General features: G+C 36.2%; 1 protein-coding gene across 6 annotated transcripts in view; it reads left to right on the top strand.

The window, feature by feature from the left end:
• The window catches only part of ADGRV1 (adhesion G protein-coupled receptor V1), a 554,175-nt gene that overhangs the window by 43,042 nt on the left and 489,539 nt on the right, over positions 1 to 21,594 (top strand). For all 6 annotated transcript variants that reach the window (XM_032846581.1, XM_032846569.1, XM_032846573.1 and 3 more), the window contains exons 3-7: positions 12,008 to 12,192; positions 14,342 to 14,491; positions 15,617 to 15,712; positions 18,483 to 18,587; positions 20,659 to 20,772. In XM_032846581.1, coding sequence (XP_032702472.1) covers positions 12,010 to 12,192; positions 14,342 to 14,491; positions 15,617 to 15,712; positions 18,483 to 18,587; positions 20,659 to 20,772 — 648 coding nt within the window. In that variant the 5' untranslated portion in view covers positions 12,008 to 12,009. The remainder of the gene's footprint in view (positions 1 to 12,007; positions 12,193 to 14,341; positions 14,492 to 15,616; positions 15,713 to 18,482; positions 18,588 to 20,658; positions 20,773 to 21,594) is intronic.

Below are 21,594 nucleotides of genomic sequence, written 5' to 3'. Positions count from 1 at the left end.
TTATATCAGACGTCCTCCTTTCATTCTAGTATTGCTATATTATATGGGTGGGTGGGTAGAGAGAGAGCCTCACACAGGACAGCCTAGGATGCCCAGTCTTATTTCCTTTAGTCTCTTGGCCACTGGATATTGAAGGTACAGAGCCTGGAAACTGGTACTTCCTGGTGTACTGGAATGAATTTCTGAGTGCCTCACAAATTCCCTAGTGCTGTAGCTGTTCTTTTTTCTTCCCTTTAATAGTTGAGGGAACTTGGGTTCCAGAGAAGTGGCTTCACTTGTCCATCGATGGCAAAGATGGGAAGATGGCAGAGACTAGAAGTGACTGGGGACTCAGCATCCCCAGGGGCATTGGCAGTGTCCAGCTAGACTCTTCATAACTTCTACTGCAGGATCCCCAAGAGGGTACTGCTAGGAATGTTCTCCCTTTGCCCTGTAAAATCAAATTCCTGGGATGTGTGTGTAGGTGTATGTGTGGACACACACTTGTACGTGTTTTTCTACTGTTGAATGGCATAAACAGAAGAAGTATTTTACTTTCCTCTTTGATCCCACTTAGAGGAGACATTGGTGTGGACTTGGAATTCAAGTTCTCTTTATAATTCACAGTTGGTATTCAGCTGGAGCCAACTGATGTCATGTAGAAATGCAGACTCAGTTTTTTCAAAATAACCTAGAAATCAATTTTTTAAAAATGTGGCGTCCTCAAACTTTAAATCTTGGAAAAAATTCTTTTATTATTATTTTGTAGACACAGTTTGGCCTAAGAAACATGTCTGTAGACCTCTTGGGGTGAAACCTCTGTTTTCAACATTAAACATGAAACTTTTTACTTTGTTCTTTCCCTTACCTGCCATGTGTGCATATAATTCCTTTAGAAAGGATAGTGCCTAGATTCGTCATTGAAAACAAATGACATTCTATAAATAGACACATAATAGAAAGAAACTCGGAAAAATTGGCTAAGAGAATTTTTTTTTAAGATAACACTAAATCTCAGAAGTATGAAAAACTAGAACTAATTATAGCAGTGTTCAGTGAGATCTTAATTTCAATAAAATTGCTTTTGTGACTTTTGTCTTTGAGTTTTATGAGGAATTGCAAATTATATTTTTACAAAGAGTTATAGGTGGCAAAAATCTATCTTTAAGTTCTTAGGACCTTTTTTCATGATTCAAGAAAATGTTTGCTTTTGAAAATGGAGGGGTGCCATCTAATGGTGGTTCACGAAATCTTTGTTGAGACGCACAATTCTTGTATTTCAAAGGAGCAAAAGGGCAAGTGCGTTTTACTTCTCCTTCACAAGTGATACCTTTAGCACACTCATATTTGGAATCTCTGTGCACACGTCTTGATTGACTTTATTGCTTCTAAATTTGCCTCAAAGGATTCAGTGTTGTGAACCCTTCATTTTGTGCTTTGCCAAAGTGGGATAGAGAGAGCACATTTGAAATCCATAATCTTCTAGAGCCACACGTAGTCTAGAATTGAAGCTTCTGCACATTGTTCTTCCTGTTTTCTTGGTGAGCATTTGTAATTCAAATATGAACAGCTTGAATGGCTTTTGTGATCTAGTTGATGACTCAAGCAATTGGGACTGTATGGTCTCATGGGAAATGTCAAGCTTAAATATTTTGGAATACAATAGAAATCTGAGGTACACATACGTTATTTAAAAGATTTCGTGTCTCAAGCATTTACTTACTTTATTTGTGTTTAGTAACATTTTGTTTTCCTTGGAAGTTTTGGTTCAAACTGTAGAGTTGTTTACTGAAACGGTTTTGTGGAGCCAGAGTCGTATGCATGTGTCGGGGTGATTTGTTCTATCATGGTTACTTTTTCTGAGAACAAAGAAAAGAAAAAGAAAGAAAAAAGAGAGATTGTGTTAAAGCACACTTTGCAAAAGTTGGTAAACATGACTCTCATGAAAATATAAGATGATCCCATGTCAAAGATATTCAACCCATTAGTGAGGAAACCAAGAGAATGTTAATACTGCTTCAAAGAGCTTTTGAGGAACTAAATATGTACAGGAAAATTAATAAAGGAATGTTGAGATAAGATTCCTAGGTTAGTTATAAAACTGGGCATTGTCCTCCGAGCAATAAAACTGTAACCTCTGGATATCTCTTTCACTGGACAAAAAGTATTTGCACATTTACTGCATGAAAACTTCCAAATTTACATGTAACTTCACTAAGTCTGAAACCTTTTATTGATAGTAAAAAAATGTTGAGTTGAATAAAGTGCATTTCTTTAAATCTTGGATGGGTCTATGCCCTATCTGATATTGAAATTACACGGCACACGCTTTTTTGCTTAATATCCAAGTTTTAGGTGCTTTTTCTTAAAAATTATCAATATTGTTGGGCCTCATCTCTGTACTCATGGTAGGTGTTGAGAATCCATGATGGGCGATTGTCCTGATGGTGCTTTTCTTCTAAGGGGAGAGACAGAATAAGTGCAAATTGTGATTAAGTGCAATGAAAGAAACAAAAAGCTGAGAGGAGGATATCAGGACAAATGTCTTTACATACAGAGAATAGAAAAGTCTCTTTGAGAAGATGACATTTAAGCAAAAACATAAAAGACGAGAAAGGGTCATGGGAAAGGTAGGAGGGAAGAGAGTCCTAGGCCTGGGGAGCAACCAGCTATGGCACAGAAGTTAGAAAGGGCTTGACTCATCCAAGGATCTGGAACACCACCACTATGGCTATGAGTGAGGGGGAGAGTGGGACTTGATAGAATAGGTATGGTCTGTTTATACTGGGTCTTGTAGTCCATGGTAGAGTCTGCACTTTAAGTGCAGTTAGGAGCCTTCAAAGATTTTTCTTATAAAGCCTTTTTTTATTATGGAAAATTTTGAACATACAAAAGTAGAAGAAATAATATAGTAAATCTCCATGAATCCATAACCCAGTTTGGAACTAGATCCTAGATATTTTGGCTCCCAATGCATGATTAATACAAAAGTATGTGAAAGAGAAAAAAAAAATTAACCAGTTGAAAATATGAAGGTGATGAAAATTATCTGTTGGAAGCAGTTAATGGGAGATGCCAAAATGTTTTGTTAGAACCATGACAGGATCTAAAATTATACTTGAATATTGAAGAAAATTGGAGAACATAGGAACTTATGCACTTTTAATATTGGGTCTTCCTAAACCACCTAAAACTTAATGGGAAAGTTTTTTTTTTTTTTTTTTAAGTTGTATAGCTGCACAACAATTGAAGAGGAGAGGAGACAATAGCAATGTGGTTTTTGAGCCAGAAGGCAGACAGATGAGTAATAATTGGCTTAGCAGACCAATAGCAGCAGCTTAACTCTATAAGCTAGTAGGCCAAGGAATGCTAAGTTTGCACAGGATTCTTAAAAAAATACAGGGAGTACCAAGTACCTCTGTAACAATGGGGAGTGGGCTGGGTAGACAACTAGATGGGATGGAATCTGTCCCAGGAGTAGCTGGGTTCCTAGAATTAGCATCTCTTCTATACTACTGCTGACCCCTCCTCCGTGCAGCTCTACTGTTTATTCTCTGGAAACTTGTTAAACATGGTTTCTTGATTGGGGATCCGAAGCATATTTGAAGGGTGAAGATCCCTATATGATATATGATTACTGATTGCTGAGGCTCCAGTCACTTGGTCCCTGAAATCTTCATAGTTATTTCTGTATCTTCTAGATAGTAGAATGGAAAATTTTTCTTTGGGGAACCTGATCAACCTGAGAGTAAAATCTTTTCTAAAGGGACTAAAATTGAGACTTTCTAATAAAAAGTTTACTCATTTCACCCAATGTTGACAAGCTACACTCTCTCATATATGCTCAAAACTTCAAATTTTCATTTTGGTCTCTGATTCTTAATCATATATATTTTTAAGGATTTTATTCATTTATTTGACAGAAAGAGACACAGTGAGAGGGGGAACACAAGCAGTGGGATAGGGAGAAGCAGGCTCTCCTCCCCCCACAGCAGGGAGCCTGATGCAGGGCTAATCCCAGGACCCTGAGATCATGAACCGACCCAAAAGCAGACTCTTAATGACTGAGCCACCCAAGCGCCCCCTTAGTCATATTCAGATAAACAGATCCATATATTCAGCACATCCAATCATCCTTTTTAGTCTCTTACTTTTAAGCATATGCAGATAATCAAGAATTACCAGATGTTTGAAGAAATCTTAAAATAGAAGATAAATCCCAGATTAAATAGCAAAGCCACTTAGCAGTAACAGAGACTATAAAGAGAAAACTTTAAAAAATTAATACTTTCTGAGACATAAAAGAAGGTATTTAATTAACAGAAAAAGAACAGGATACCATCAATTCTTAGAAATTGAAAACACAATAGCATAAATCAAAAAATTAATAGGACAACTGAAATTTAATGGTGATTTAAATTCTCAGGGCAAAGATCAAAGATTTGAATATTAGAATAAAGGACAAGAAAATGAGAGGGTCAGGGTGCCTGAGTGGCTCAGTCAGTTAAGTGTCTGCTTTCAGCTCAGGAGACAAAGACAGCTCAGGACAGAGAGCCTATGTTGGGCTCTCTGCTCAGCGGGAGCCTGCTTCTCCCTCTCCCTGTCGCTCCCCCTGCTTGTACTCTCTCTCTCTGTCAAATAAATAAATAAAATCTTTAAAAAAAAGTGAGAGGGTCAATCCCAGAATACCAAGATCAAATAATAAGAGTTTTAGGAGTTTTAGGATGAAAAGAACTGAAAATACAAGAGGGGAAATCATTGTAAAATAAAATTTTCTAGATCTGAAATTGAGTGTCAGACCGAAGGGGGCTGAGTGCTCAGACAAATGAACAAGAATAAACCCATTCCAAGAAAAATCCTGTGAAATTGTGTAACACTATGACAAAGAGAAGAACCTTCCAGAGCGAGGACAATGCAAAAAAACACAATATTTCATAATCAAAATGATTTTGGATTTCTTAACAGCAACACTGGTAGTTTGAAAATAATAGAACAAGGCTTTCAGAATAATAAAAATTATTTTCACCTAAAATTCTATACCCAATGAAAGTGTTGTTAAGTGGAAGATTAATATACAATAATTCCTAACATACAAGATTTAAAAGGTTTGTTTTTACACACCCTTTCTTACAAAGTTACTGGAGGATGTTCTCTGTCAAAACAAGGGAATAAACAAAGTAAACCAAGAAAGAAGAAAACATGGAATCAGCAAACAGATCAAAGGGCAGAAGTCAAAGGGAATCCCAGGATAAATCTTATGTTCATGTACAGAGGTCAGGAAGTTCCGATGAATGTAGGCTTGACAATATGTGGTCTAAGAAAGTGCAAGTTGCCAGATTTTTGTCTCTTTCCCTAGAGGGTGACTTGATGAGTGTAGTGAAAGTCCGTGGACGTGATCATTTAATTGATGAGATTTGTAATGGTGATGGAGTGTAGTTGAGACAATTATGTGCGTTCCCATGATGAGTGTCAACATCAAACCGTTGTATCTATTTCTCTATCAGCTACCATCTTGAGAAAACGCGCAGATTCCTGAAGTCTGTAGCTGAAGAAAACAAAATCTGTCACAGGAATTTTCTCCTATAGTTGTACATCTCAATATATACATAGATTCTCTCTTGTGAGAGACAGATGAAGCTGATAATTGTCATTGACTCTGGGTAAGAGAAGCATATGGCTGATGGGGGCTGGTGTGAGGGACACGTACTTCTTAATATTGTGCCAACATATATATATATATATACATATGTGTATGTATATATATATATATTTGTTATATAATAAAATATTCTCCTTAAAAATTTAAAATTAATTAAACAAGGGTGGTAAAGGTAAGTTTAGGTATGGTCCACATAACTATAAGAGACTATACCTTTTTTTATCTAAAAATATCTAGCTTTTCCTCTATTTGTATCATTAGCTTACTTTTTTATTGAAAGTTGCAAATTTAAATTCTGTTTTGGTACGGAAGAAGGAAAACATCAATTTTTTTGTAGTACTTGCCCAAATATAAATAACACAAATTAAGAATTCTTAGAGGCTGAATAATTTATGATACGAGTGGTGAAACTTCTCTTGTTCCGTGGGAGTAACTCTATAGCTTTAGAATGCCCGTTAGTAAATGTAATAGAACTGAAGTAATTCTAAACTAGAAAACCTTTTCCATCAGGATCATATTTTCAGTATCAGTTATCTGGTGGTCACACCGTGGGAAGATGCTTGCTATGGCATTGATAAGGCAACAACTGAAACAAAAGGTCAATGCATCTATTCCATTCTGCATTAATAGTATTTGTCATTTCACTGTGTCCCATCACTCATAGGGGTTGTACAGTTGTTTACTTTAAAACTTAAAAAGACAAAGTTAAGTTTTACCATTTATTTATTAATTTATGTTTTAAGTGGGGGAGGGACGGAGGAGCAGAGGGAAAGAGAGAAGGTTTTTTGTTTTTTTTTTTAAAGATTTTATTTATTTATTTGATAGAGATCACAAGTAGGCAGAGAGGAAGGCAGAGAGAGAGAGAGAGAGAGAGAGAGGAGGAAGCAGGCTGCCTGCTAAGCAGAGAGCCCGATGCGTGGCTCGATTCCAGGACCTTGGGATCATGACCTGAGCCAAAGGCAGAGGCTTTAACCCACTGAGCCACCCAAGCACCCCAAGAGAGAGGATCTTAAGCAGGCTCCACCCTCAGCATGGAGATCAAGGTGGGGCTCCATTCACAACCCTGAGATCATGGCCTGAGCCTAAATCAAGAGTCAGAGGCTTAACCCACCTAGCCACCCAGGTACCCTGACAAAGTTAACTTTTAAAGTGACCAAAGTTGGGGCGCCTGGGTGGCTCAGTGGGTTAAGCCTCTGCCTTCGGCCAAGGTCATGATCTCAGGGTCCTGGGATCGAGCCCCGCATTGGGCTCTTTGCTCAGCAGTGAGCCTGCTTCCCCTCTCTCTCTGCCTGCGTCTCTGCCTACAATCTCTGTCTGTCAAATACATAAATAAAATCTTAAAAAAAACAAACAAACAGAGTTTTGTATGAGAGGTAATTACTGCACAATCAGCAGAATCATTTTATATATATATATTTTTAAATGTCATCTTTTGAGTGCTTAGTCTCATTTATTATTTTATTCTAAACCTTATTTTATTCTGTTCCTATAGACTTATTGGAACTTAAAATAGATGGCTATTCCCATTTACTCAGGATATACTATACTTGCTATCTTTCCTAAGGTACCTAGTAATGAGAAGTAAGATAGGAGGAAGGTAATACCCTAGATAAGAGGGATGTAGAATTTGGTGGTTAGTATGACATATTATGTGGGAGAGTATTATTTTATAAATGATGTTTAATATGTTGTATGCTAACCAGTAGGTTACCTGAAAACCTACTGAAAACCAGTAGGTTTTCCCAAGAGAAAGAAGAGGTAGGCATTCAGGAAAAAAGCAAGAGAAAGGAATTAATGCCATGCTAACTTAAAGAAGCACAATATTGGGGTTCCTTGTGAGAATCAGAATGTATCAACTTTTCCAGAACACTGAGTCAGGTGTGGTGTACTCCTGTTCCACTTTGTTTTATTGTGAAGACAACTTTGGTTTGTCTGTGTGTCCTAAATTTCCTTGCTAGTCATTGTCAGTTTTGAGGTGGGAGGGGAAAATATTATAGATGGTGTTAATAATTGCATGGGAACAGGAAAGAGCTAGTGTGGTATTTTTCCACAAAATTTTAGAAAGACTAAGTAAGACTGTCGAATGTTGGAGTAAAGGAGGAGAAATCTTCCACTTGGTATATCACGACATGGGTTCATAGAGTCACAGGTTGGAGATTAATGGATAAATATTGATGTTGAAAGTGACAGAAAATCTAACCTAAGGTGACTGTTGAAAAAAATGTAATTTATTGCCTCAGTAACTGAAGAGGCAAGGGTAAAGTTGGATTCAGGAAGCAGAGCTTGATTATCAAGAGTTGGCTCCTCTCCACATCTTGGCTCTGTCCCTGGCTGTTTTGGCTTTATTTCCAGGCTTTGGAGGAAACTGTCCCCCATCAAAATGATCCCAAATCCAGCAAAAGAGGGAATCTGCATCTTTATGCTTAAACAGGAATCTTAGAATTATCTTTTTGGCTCCAGTTGGCCTGATTTGAGGCATTCGCCGATTGCCGAGAGTATCATAGAGCCAAGAGCCGTATCTTAGGGATGTTTGTATCGTCAGTGATGAGCCCAGGATGTTGCATGATGTCTAGCGAGCAGGTGCTCGCTGCACAAATGTCATACCATGTTTTAATCAGCTCTTCGGAAAGCAACCAATATATGTTGTAGAAACTATTCTAATATGTTCCTGATTTTAATTTTGAAATATATTTGCAGAATTAGATGACTTTTTTATAGGCTGCATGTGATTACTGGAATCTAAAAACTGAAAACTTTGTACTTATATGTTAGCAGGACTCTGTCAAAACTTCATAGTAAAACTCAGGAAATAAGAAAGTAACATAAATTTCATATTGTTTTAACATGGTAAGAAATGTATTCAGAGATAAGAGATCTATTGGCAGGAACAGCTTTCATTTCCTTTGAATCATACTGAGCAAGGCGTGAGGAAAACATGGATTATAGCTGAAAAGGAGAGAATTTGAATATTAGAACATTATGCCCCTGCAGAGCAGAGGAATGCCTTAATATTGCTAAAATTATTCTTTGACAGTTGTGACAGACTATGAATTAAGGACATCTTTAAGCACATGTTTGGAATTCATTTCACAGAGAAGTTTAAAATAGGTGGTCTGATGGGTCATGTAAAACTTTTCTTAAGTAAGTGAAAAGTGACCTGAAATAGATAAAAGATTTACATGTTGTGTCAGTTGCTAATGCCTATTCTTCTGAGTTTAATAGAGTTCCAAAGACTAGATTTTTAGTATGATAGAGGAAAATGTACCTAGTTACTCTAAAAAAGAAACTTCAGCATTTGTGTAATTATGCCTGTCTTCTAATGGGAACTTCACTTTCAAAGCTTTTTCTTCATCTTTTAGTTTCTGTTGAATGCCAACTTTGCCTCAACAACTTTTCTTACAAGTTGAAAAGATGAAAGCAGGGGAGATTCAATTATCAATGATGTCACAGAATTTGAGGCATTTCCAATCATGCTTGTTTGTTCATTTCACATAATCTCAAAATTCACTGATGTGCACCAATTTAAAATGAATTTACTGACTTAGCCACAAGATCTTGGAGCTCTAATTGCCTGGGAAACTGTAAGAATGCACCACTTGAGCTCATTGGTCCTGACATTAAAAGATGCTATTAAATATTTAAAATAGTCAAGAGAACTGTAGTTTCTGTTAAATAAATGTAATGTTTATTAGAACAATAATGTGCAGACTTAGCAGACTTGTAATTATACATCTTCATGGAAGTTTTGGTTATTGTGCATGAGTTTAAAATATTTGAATGTTTGGAAACAGGTAGCATAAGCAATCTACCAAATTTTTTAAGATGGAGGCATGTGATTTGTAGGAATAGTATGTAAGAGGCAATATAGTATGGTTATGGGGTAGAGTCTGCATGTGGACTGCTGGGTTCAAATCCTGCCTGGTCATTTACTTAGTTAAGTAGCACCACATGTGTTAACTTCTCTGTGCCTTAGTTTCGTCAGCTATAAATGAGCTTAATGCTACTAGTACCTTCTTCAGAGGGATGTTGTTAAGTAAAGTTTCTACAACAACGGTACATAAACATTCGCTGTTCTGATTACTTTCTATAGGTCTTTGCAGTTTTTCTTTGGGATATGTGGAATCTTAGAATATAATATAATAATGTATAGGAAAAAATAAGGAAGTCTGCAGTAAGTTCAAGCATATTGCATTGAAAAATTCAGTAATTAACTCAAAGCTGCAAATGTGGTTTATTGTACGTCCACTCCCGAACACACTCCTCACACTCTTCCTTACACTCCTGGACAGTGTATGTCAAAGTATGTCTCAAGGATCACTTGGGCTTAGAATTAGAATCAGTAGGGCTGCCTGTTGAATGTAGATTCCTGGGCCTCAACCTAAATTCCCTGGATCAAAAATTTTGAGTGTGTGAGTTAGCATTTTTAACAAACATTTGAGCTGATTCTGATGCAGAACAAATTTTGAGAACTTATTTCCCCAGCCTTTTGTGATTCCCTCTTGTCATGCTCTAATTCACTTTCACTCTTTCTCACTTAGAACTTCAGGTGTCGTATTCCTCTCAGCTCAAAGTTCTGTCACATCTCACGTTCAAGGAATTTTTTTCTTTCAAAATCACAATAGACCAAACTTGATCTTTTTCTTACACATCCAAAGCCAAGCTCACTGCCTCCTCACCCCTCCATTCTGTATTCTCTTTCTCATTCCTAGTCCATTTTCCCCCCTACTGTTTGTCATAAGTGAGGTGTGAAATCATTCTGGCTTTAGAATTCCACAGAAGACCTTCAGTTGTCTTTGGTGGCCCCAGAGCTGCTCCTAATCTCCTGACTCGCCCAGTATTTGCCTTTTTCCTTCCCTTTCTCTCACTTTTTAAATTAACTTACTTTTGGTTAAGGTTTCCACCTTAGAAGTCAGGGAAGAGAGAGCTGTTTTATTTCTTCCCCCAAGTCCCTTATCCCCAGGACGGGTGAACATTCTTAGAAGGCACAGGTGTACAGAATGCCTTAGTCCTCCAGAATCTCTGTCTCTGTTGGCCCTTCCTGGACTCTGTCTGACCTCTGCATCCCTGTCTGGATTTTGCAGCCATAAATATGGGAGACATCTTTAAGCAATCTCAGATTGCATTGTTTGAATATACTTGACTGAGCAAATTGCATTTAAACTAAAATATATCAAGAACTTGTATGTTTGGTGGTTTCTAAATATAACACCATGGGTAGCCATGTGGAAGTACCGCATGCATGAAAGTTTTATTACTTTGCGACCAAGGTAAAGATTAATAGGAAGCATTTTGGCTCATAGAGTGCATAATGCAACTCTCCTTTAAAACACATGAACTTGTTATGTTCGTGTGACTGATCACATAATCCATTGGAATCTTAATGATCCGTGAGATCAGTTGTTCACATTTTGTGGAGGTGCATCTACATTACAAAACAACAGTGCTTTCAAGAGGCCACTGCACTGTTGTGCTTTTGAAAACACTTGAATCACACAGTGCTGAAAGCAGGAACGCTATTGATGACTCATAAACACACACAGTCTAGTAAGAAGAAAACAAAAGAACTTATGGAAGAGAAGGAAATACATACTGTCAAATGTTTGTCTATGCTGCTTATTTTTAAAGCAACATAGACATTTTCTAAGAAATGATATTAATGTTTTAGCTTGTTAAATGGAAGAAATTTAAGTCCTGGAAACATATGTTGAAAATATTAGCATTTCTTACAATAACTAAAAAACTTTAAAAACTTTAGTGTTTCCTTGCAGTAACTAAAAAAATTTTTTTAAAACATTCTCAAATGAGACAAATTTTAGGAAAAGGTAGAAACAACCAAGAAATCAATTTACAATAAAGTTTTAGCTTCAACTGCTTTTACATACCACTTTTAAGAGTTCTCTCATATTTGTGTGATCATCAAATAAAAAGATGAAGAAACCGCATTAAGATTATTGATCCATTTGATAGTTTTTTAGTTTTAGCTTACATTTTACAGTTTCACTTGGGGGAAGGAAATATGGGCTTTAACTCCATTTCCAAGGTACTACTTTATGTTTTTTCTTAGAATAAGTTTTAGGGTCAAAAATTTTAAAAACCCTAATTTAATAAAAAGTTTAAGGCTACTAATAACTATTATCTTGATATATAAGTTAAAGAACAAAAAGTAGTTATGAATTGTAAAAAAGAACCACAGAAGAGATTGTGATTTTTTAACTTGTTTCTTTGATCACGTATTTAAGTTGGATACTTAATACTTGATGTATTTATGTCTTAGTTGCTGACTGTCTAGCTCTTCATCCTATGTTTATACCTGTAAGCAACAGTGTAATGAAAATACATTCAAAGCTTTTTTTTTTCCCCCCCTTATAGGGATGCCCTCTGCATCTTTTCTAGTAAATCTCCTCTCAGCTTTATTCATCCCTTTTGTGTTTGGAGAAACAGAAATAAGGTTTGCCGGACAAACAAAATTTGTAGTTAATGAAACAAGTACAACAGTTATTCGTCTTGTCATCGAAAGGATAGGAGAGCCGGCAAATGTCACTGCAATTGTATCGGTAAGGAATGATGTAGTTCTATTCTTACTGAAATAGATGATATGAAATTTCTTAGTTTCAGTGATAGTATTTTTTTAACTGTTTGAGATTCTGAGTTGTTTCATTATGATAAATGACTTGCAGTTACACTATTCCATTCATTTTTCTTATAGAGTTTACACAGTGCTCCAAGGTAGCATATGCGCTTGACAATAATACTATTGTAAAGGTATAGGCTGATTATTTTAAAATGTTCATATATTTAATGTTAAAACAAATAAAAACCAAAGACATCAGTAACGATTTCTAAGTAGAAGAAAATTTTACTTTTAGTAATTTGGTTACAAGTTGTCTCTGCTCAGATATTTATTTCAGGTGGCTTAGGGAAAATACATAAAATATGTAAAAGCCGAAAAATGGCAAATTAAAAATGAATTTTGTCAGAGAGCTTGGGAGAAATGAAATACATTAACTTAAGTAGAAGTTAGGCAGGATTTGTTAAACTGTTTATCAAGTTATACACACTTTGATTATTAGGTGGATTGTGTGCCTATTTGTGTGTGTCTATGTTTAATCAGTGGGGGGAAATCGGAGGGGGAGACAAACCATGAGAGACTGTGGACTCTGAGAAACAAACTGAGGGTTTTGAAGGGGAGGGGGGGTGGGTGGATGGGTGTGCCTAGTGGTGGGTATTAAGGAAGGCATGGAGCACTGGGTGTGGTGCAAAACAATGAATTTTGGAACACTGAAAAAAAAAATTAAATTAAAAAAAAAAAAAGTCATATGACCACTAAGGATGTTGCTGTATTTGAGACCCAAAGTGCCTGAAATTTTTTTTTCAAAAATAAGTTTTGAAGGAGATTAAATTAACCACATTGTGAAACATCGTAAAAAGAGAAAGAAAAACTGCTTATGAAATAAACCCAGTTTTATAATTTTGTGCATTGCTTTGAGTTTTTAATTTATGACCTGTGAATATATTTACTGAATTCATCTGGACTTGAGTATACATTATACTTAGTAATCTTTTATGCATAATTTCGATTGTATCATAAGGGTGTTTTGGGATTGCCCTTTCATTTTCACAGTTTCTCTCGATGGTGGCATCATCATTTCTCAATCATTTTCCACCTGTTTTTCAATGAGGTTCCTTCCAATTTTTGCTGCTATAAATGCTGCTTTGATGAAAATGTTTACATATATATCAATTTTTACACATTTTGGGTTGTTAAGTGATTTTTTTGGACTGGATTGCTGTGTTTTTCTCTTTGTTTCAATGGCTCTTGATAGTGCTTTCTAAAAGGCTGTGCCACTTTTTATGTTAAGGAGTACAAGTTTTTCAATACCCTCAACAAGTTAATTGGGTATCTCAAGTATTTAAACTTTATTTTTATAAAAGAAAACTAGAAATTGACTATAATTTTCCTATACATATTTGTACTAAATCATAGTATTTTTTCCAGTAGCTAAGTTGTTCATTTTGAGTTCTTTGGCAAAAGAAATCTCATATAGCTTTGCACCAGAAGTTGCTCATTTATAATTTCATAATTACTGCTCCCTTGAAAATCTTATTAGCAGTGTTGATGTTACAGAATGAAGTCTTAAAAAGTTAAGGAAAAGTTTATGATGACTAAAGGAATTAGGTCTTTATTGGAGTTGTGGGGGAGAATATAAATAAAACTTCAGTTGAAGTTTTAAAAAAGCATTTCTTTGAAACCAAAAGGGTAAAAATAACTGATTTTCCTGATACAATTTGGCAGGCTAGTTCCTGCTTTATTTCCTATTCCTTTTTATTTCCTATTTATTTCCTGTTGTAGCTACAGTTTGTTTTCTTGTCAGGTTTGCTGTAATCCACTTCAGATCAATTAAGAGGTAGAAAAAAAATATTCACATCCTTACTTTCCTATATAATTATTACTTTTCTGTGTAATGATTCCTTTACCTTCCAGAGTATAAGCAAATGTTTTTGCATAGATTCATTTTTAATAATGTTTTTTTGACAGTGATTTTTGTCAATTGTTAAATATTTGTTTTGTTTTTGGTACAACCTGTCTATAAACATCAGCGTGAGTTGATGATTCCTGTTTTTTTCTGTTGATTGCTCCAATTAGCATCAGTTATGCCTATCCTAACACTGTTGTAAGAAATACCTATATTTTGCATTTGATAGCTGTATGGAGATGACACCGGTGACTTTTTTGACACATATGCTGCAGCATTTATACCTCTTGGAGAAACAAATCGGACAGTATACATAGCAGTATGCGATGATGACTTACCAGAGCCTGATGAAACTTTTATTTTTCACTTAACATTACAGGTAAGTCCTTTTGCCCCTGCTGCCCACCTTAAACTCAGAGAAACCTTACAGTGCGTAAAAATCTGTTTCTGTAGAGATAAAGCCCATCTAGAGACTGGAGGTGGTTTTCATAGAACTCAGAACTGACGACATTTTCGGCAGTTCCACAGACAATCTTATTATTGTGGTTATTATTCCTCAGACAATCTTGTTTAGAAGATTCTACAGTTAGTTTTTGGATCCATTCAGCTTATTTAGGAATTGCCATGACAGATGCTCAAGAAAACCAGTCTTCCATTTGGCCCTTTTCTCTTTTATTCCTCCCCTGCTACCAGATGCACAAAGAATGACCTAGACTTCTAAGTTCAAAGCAGAAGGATACCAAAAGCAGGCGTGGAAGCGGGAGGTCCCTGCGCCTTAGAATTGTTTTGGACTGCCCCTGGGAAAAATGCTTGAATAGCCCAAGGTTTAATTGTCCTTTATGGCTTGATCTATTAGGTTGAGGTAATGACTGCTAACACTGTTCTAGTTAATTTTTCTGAGGGGCATTGGGAATTTTTTTTAGAATCATTAGGTCAGTATGAGTAAAATTTTTGTGAAAATGATGCTTGAAATAGTTCTCTTCTGCTTTTGTGTATTACTTTTTTGCATATTCCTTTATGCTGCTGTTGAATATCAATAGAAATGTAGGAAACTCTTCCCTTGTTGATTAGAAAAGATGTTTTAATATTTCATCTTTAATCTGGCTCTGTGACTTACAGAAAAAAATAACTGTTAAGCTTCAGCACCTTCTGTAGTGTAAGAAAAAAATCATATTTGAATAGAATTTCACACTGCTTACTTAATTCTCTATTACATTAGTAATGGCATTAATTATAATATGGCATTACTAGCCAGTGATTACTTATCATTATAGTGATTGATAATTTGATAGCCAGGGATTAGTGGTTTTTTAAACTTTTTTAAAAAGTTTATTTGGGACTTCTTTACCAGGTTGACTTAGTTTGAATATATTTTCTTAATCTGCATTACAAGTGTATTTTTATTTATATTCTGAACAATTACGCAAAAACAGAAACTATTAAAATGTTTCACTGTTCCTCTTATTTTTAATTTTATTAACTTATTCTTGGGCTTTTATTTTAGAAGCCTTCAGCAAATGTAAAACTTGGATGGCCAAGGACTGTGACTGTGACAATATTATCAAATGACAATGCATTTGGAATTATTTCATTTGATATGGTATGGTTGCAATTTGATTAATCTTGTGGTTGTTAGATAATAGTTATTAATTTTTCTTTTGTTATTTTTCATGATGTTACCTGGTAGCATCCTAACATTTGATATTTAAATAAAATTTTCTCGAACTTCATCCATGACCCACATTTTGTAGACTGTTCATTTGTTCTACCTAAGATTTCTTCAGCTTGAGGAGGCCTGTGGGATCATGGCCATCTCTTGTCCTAATCTCCTGCTGATCATTCCCACCTGACTCATTCGTTGCCTCATTTGCTGGTCTCTAACTTGGATGTTGTCTTAGTCTGTTCTGTCTGCTGTGACAGAATTCTGTAGACTGGTGTCTTAAAAACAACAGGAATGATTTCTCCCAGTTCTGGAGGCAGAGACGTCTGAGATCCGTGTCTGGTGAAGGCCTGCTTCCTAGATGTCTTAGTGTGCTGTTTTCAAAGGGCAGGAGGGGCAAAGGAGCTGTGGGAGGTCTCTCTGATAAGGGCGCTAGTCCCATTCAGAATAGCTTTGCCCTTGTGACCTAATCATCTCCTAAAGGCCCCACTGTCCAGGATTTGAACATGACTTCGGGGTGGGGGGAGGAGGGGCACAAACATTTAGGCTGTAGCAGATGTTGTAATGTAGTTCCTTTTGCTTGATTTTCTCAGTTGCCACTGAAAGAAAATACTGTTTGTCCTCCTCCTCTGAAGGTTGGAGATGAGAAAAATTTACTGGAAGAATACTGGAAAAACCTATAGTCAACTCAGAATTGAATAGAATGAAGACACGATAGTTCTTAAAAATTCTGTAGTCGGTTCCTACCCTGAGATTTTTTTCCCACTTACTCATATGTCTTAAAGGTTAAAACTCCTCATCATCTCCCTCAGTTTTGCTCAGCCGTTCATTCTTTTCTCTTGATCACTGAATTCCTGTGTGTCCTCTGTTCAGAGAGTTTTATCTTTAGAAAGAAGTACACAAGACAGGTTCCCCCTTGAGAGAAATTGTTTCCAGCTCTTATTTTTTTTTTTAATGGTGCAGCCATTTTTTTAAAGATTTTATTTATTTATTTGACACACACAGAGAGAGAGAGAGAGAGAGAGCGCAAGAGATGGAATCCAAGCAGGGGGAGTGGGAGAGGGAGAAGCAGGCTTCCTGTTGGGCAGGGAGCCTGATGTGGGGCTCCATCCCAGGATCCTGGGATCATGAGCTGAGCTGAGGGCAGATGCTTAACAGCTGAACCACCCAGGTGCCCATGTTTCCAGCTCTTAAAACAAAATTTATCTTGGATACAATTGGATCTTGCCACTAAGTTTTAGACGACAATTACCTTCCTGATACTGAGGCTTTTTGAATTATGTTACTAATTATCATTACTAAAAGATGATAATACTCCCCAGCTTTTTATTTATTTTCCAATTTAGATTGCTGCTACAATTGGTGCATTCTATGTCATTTTCTTACCTTAAATTATCTCTGTAACAAGGCAAGCTATAGATAAATATGAACTTTTAATTGCAGTATCTTTATTAAAAAAAGATGTGGATAATGTCAATATAGTAGACATTTTGTGACCTCCATTATATTGTCATTTACAAAATTAATTAAATTAATTAATCAGTCAGTTCTATTTAAATGTTAGGGAATTACTAGTTAATTATGAAGCAGGCTCTCTTAATTGCTTAATTTTTCTCCTTACTGTCTTTCTTTTATATTCACTCCCAATTTATCACCCCTAACCTCATACTGACTTATTTAAAGGTTTCTTTTCTCCCTCCATCCTTTCTCCCTCCCTCCCTTCCCTCCTTCCTCCCTCCCCCCCCCCTTTCCCCCTCCTCCCCCCCCCCCCCCCCCCCCCCCCCCCCGCCTTTTTTCTTCACATAGTACCTCTTAACCTCTGGGAATGAATCCCAGTTTCTAGCATTGGTGGCAGGTCCCTGACTGTTGTGGTTGCTGAGCTGCCAGGGAGCCCCTGACTGGGCACCTGCCCCATGAGGTTAAAATGAAACAAAGTAAACTGTTGAGGTCACAGTAGTTGCTAAATAGGCTGGCTTCAGCTCCTGGCCTGGATAATGATTATGTTGATGATGAAGAGAGCACTGATGATGTTCGATGTCTTTGGGACAGATATTCTGATCCCCATTTATGGATGGGGACACTGAGGCTTGGGGTCACCAGGAGAGATGGGCACTGCTGCCCTAGAAAGCATGCACCTGGCTGCTTCCTTCTTCCTCCTCTTCTAAGCCCAGTTTCAGGCACGCAAGTCAGCGTGTTTCAACATTTGAAGCCCTGGCTTCTTTCCTCCAGTGATCATGTCCTGAAAATCATTAGCAGTCCTCTGCTTTTCACTGGCAGGTTGGCCAATGAGAAGGGCATAGTGGTTAGGAGTAAGGCCTGTTGGTGGTGCTGCCACTGGGTGGTCACAATCAGCTACTCTCGGGGAGACGCAACTTGGTTTTTTGACATCCTGGGTCCCTGTGAGCATTTGAGTTTCTCATCTTTCAATTAAATAACCTCTAAGATCTTTCAGCAGAATAGCTAGCTGATGGTAGAATCAGGACAAGAACTTGCATCTTTTGCTTGACCAAGTTTTATGTTCCCTTTACACTATTATTTTTAACCTTTCAAGCATTTTTATTAACTACAGCTAATTAATGCTAGGTCATATCACATTCTTCAGGTATGATGTGGATTAATTTGTCTATGTAAATTTAGTATTTCTAAGGTTAACAGTTTGTACCACCTCTACCTCTGGCTGATAAGTGCCTGTCTTTGCTGTTCCCACTAGCCTTTTTCAATCACAGTGAGTGAGCCCAGGGGCAGAAATGAATCTGTGCCTCTTACTCTCATCAGAGAAAAAGGAACTTATGGAATGGTTACTGTGACTTTTGAGGTAAGTTTAGTCTGAAATCACTTGAAACCTCAGAGTTCACATCAGGTGGCTATAACTGTTAAGTTATAAATTAAGTCATTTTATATATATATATATGTATACACACACACACACACACACACACATAATTAAGTTATAAATGAAGGTCCTTTCTATAATAAGCATGAATGACCCTTAAAAAACTGAAATAATAGTAAATACTTTTATTATCTGATAAATTTCATAGTTAATAAAAGATTTTTTTTTTTCTTATTGCTTGCATATACTATGCTACCATGAAACACAATGTATCATTTTATATACTGGTTGGTAATAATACACCACAAAATAAAATAATAATAATGTTAATTCTAAAAAATTCATTAAACCTTTATGATAAACCTTTTCAAGGTTGTAAATTTTAAAAATGCCTATGGGTTACTTAGGCTTATGTAAAATTATTTGATTATTTGATGTCTAGTCTTCCCCCATTTTATGTTTTCCCCATTTAAAAAAATACTCTTAATGGATGCTGTTAAGAGCACTCAGACTCCACCATGGTGGTCCATAGGACCATTTGACTTGACTCAGATAGGCTGAGGGTGAGGCAGGTTTCTTAGGGTGCTACCTGTCACCATTCCATTTGATTGCTTACTGAACACAGGCATACCAATAAGTCACCATACTGCTATTTTATGAGATACATATTCAAATCTTCAACTAATTTTTGTGCCTTATAATATCTAGAACATGTTCATACGCTGTTTTCAAATATTTGAGCATTAATTTCTATCTTACCAGTTTCTATCTTAACTATTAATAGCAATATCAATAAAATGGATAGTTGGACTTATATAACCTAATTCTGAAACATAGTAGAGTTCTTCTTGTGCTCATGGAGACCTACATTGTACAATGGTTATGGTAATTGCATCAAAAAATAAAATGCCATAAGAGAATAATGTGTGAAAAACATAGTAGCACTAATTAAATATGCAGTAGTCGTAGATAGTACATTTTTGAAAATGTATCTAATAACAAATGTGGGAAAAATTGGGAAGAAATTCGTTGTGGAAAGGATAAGGCAAAATTGCAAATTTTGAATGTTACTTTCTGGATGTCTAAAGTTACTTTCTTGAGTCTTGAGCCTTTGTATTGTTGAAATAATTACAACTAGTATTTGCTGAGCATTTAATGTTGCCATTTACTGTTCTAAGTGCCTTACATTGATTCTCACTACATATAAAAACCACATCTCTTCCCAGAACTTTGTCTCCCTCATGCCCTTCTTAATTTCTTCTCCATAATACTTATCATCATCTGAAAAATACACATTTATTTATCATTTTTCCCTTTCATTAAATGTAGGTCCTTATGGGTAGGGAGTTTGCCTATTCACTGCTGTATCCTTAGCGTGTAACAGAGATCAGGCACAGAGTACTTAATAAGCACTTTTCAAAAAGAATGGTCTTATTATGTCTTCACATCTAACCTGTGAAGTGGATAGTATTATGCCTATTTTAAAGATGAGAGAGAGAGAGAGAGAGAGCGTGCGCACAGGTGGGGGATGGGGGGTGGGGGCAGTGGCAGGCAGAGGCTGAGGGAGAAGCAGACTCCTCACTGACCAATGAGCCCAGTGCAGGACTCAATCCCAGGATCCTGAGATGATGACCTGAACCAAAGGCAGACACTTAAGTGACTAAACCACCCGGGCATCCCTTGGGGTTATATAATATCTTGCTCAACATTATACAGTCAGTGCTGGTACTGCCATTTGATTCTGTTACTTAAGAGAATTTACCAATTTTGAATACGTACCTGTCAAGAAAATCTGTTTTTTTTCTCAGATTTACTTTGACGGCCGAGAAAAAAAGAAGTGCTTAGAAACCATGTAGTTTAATGTGATTGTAGTCAAGATCTATAACTGTATTATACTCCTGGACTATTAATTAGAAGGGCAGACTTATGTACAGTTTTCTATAATTCTTCTCTCAAAACATTTTTAAGTGGATTTTTGATTTTTGTCAGTAATGCTTTCTTGCTCTTGTGAAATAGTTTGTGTTTATCAATGGCACTGTGTGTTTCTTTGCAGGTAGAGGGTGGTGCAAATTCACCTGAGGAAGATTTGAGCCCAGTTAAAGGAAATATCACCTTTCCCCCTGGCAGAGCAACAGTCATTTATAATTTGACAGTACTCGATGATGAGGTGAGATACTGTTAAATGCTTCAGTGGGACAGGGACTCTGCCTGTAGTACAGACATGTTGGAGTACATTATGTCAAGCATTAAACTGTGTTCAGTATTTGAAATTATTCAAGAACATAGTCCTGTGTAAGGTTAGTGTATTGTACTAACTAGTTAGTGTATACTTTAGATATAAAGAGCCATTTGGGAGTATATCTGATTAATATTTACCTAATTTACTTCACATAAAATTGTATATCTAAAAGCTGATAAGCCTGAATATAACCGGCAACCACATGTATTACAAAAACTTAATCATTTTGTAAGCCCTGATGATTGATTTTTGTTGGTGATTTCAGTTTTGAACAGTTACAGTACTACCTACACAGCATAAATATTTTACTATGGAAACAAAGATTCTACTGTAATTGATATTCTTTTGTTTGGATACTTTAAATGTTCATATTCATGCAAAGGCTTTAGTTTTAATTTTTTCATTTCATATTGAAGTTACCAAGGATTGAGATATGTGACACAGCTAACTTAATTAAGAAGGGAAGGGATTTGAACAATAATGTGCAAGGTATCTCTTGTGAGCTAAATGAGAAAAAATGTAACTTTTAATAAAACAATCTTAATATTGTCAGAAACAAAGAGAGAATAAAATAGCTGGGAATTTTATCCCTTATCTTGCTACAAAAAAAAAAAAAAGAATCATGAAATCAAATCACAAAAAATCCCAAGAGAAGAAAAATGATTTAGAAGACATTATTAGAAATTGTTTCTCTTAAAAAAAATGAAATAATAGGTAGCATTGATGACTCTAGTTCTTCTGGTTCTTTAA

Source organism: Lontra canadensis, unplaced genomic scaffold (genome assembly GCF_010015895.1).
Source record: "Lontra canadensis isolate GAN:19392208 unplaced genomic scaffold, GSC_riverotter_1.0 scaffold4, whole genome shotgun sequence".
Lineage (NCBI taxonomy): Eukaryota > Metazoa > Chordata > Mammalia > Carnivora > Mustelidae > Lontra > Lontra canadensis.
Note: the sequence above shows the minus strand (reverse complement) of the source record. Positions and strands in the feature narration are given on the sequence as shown.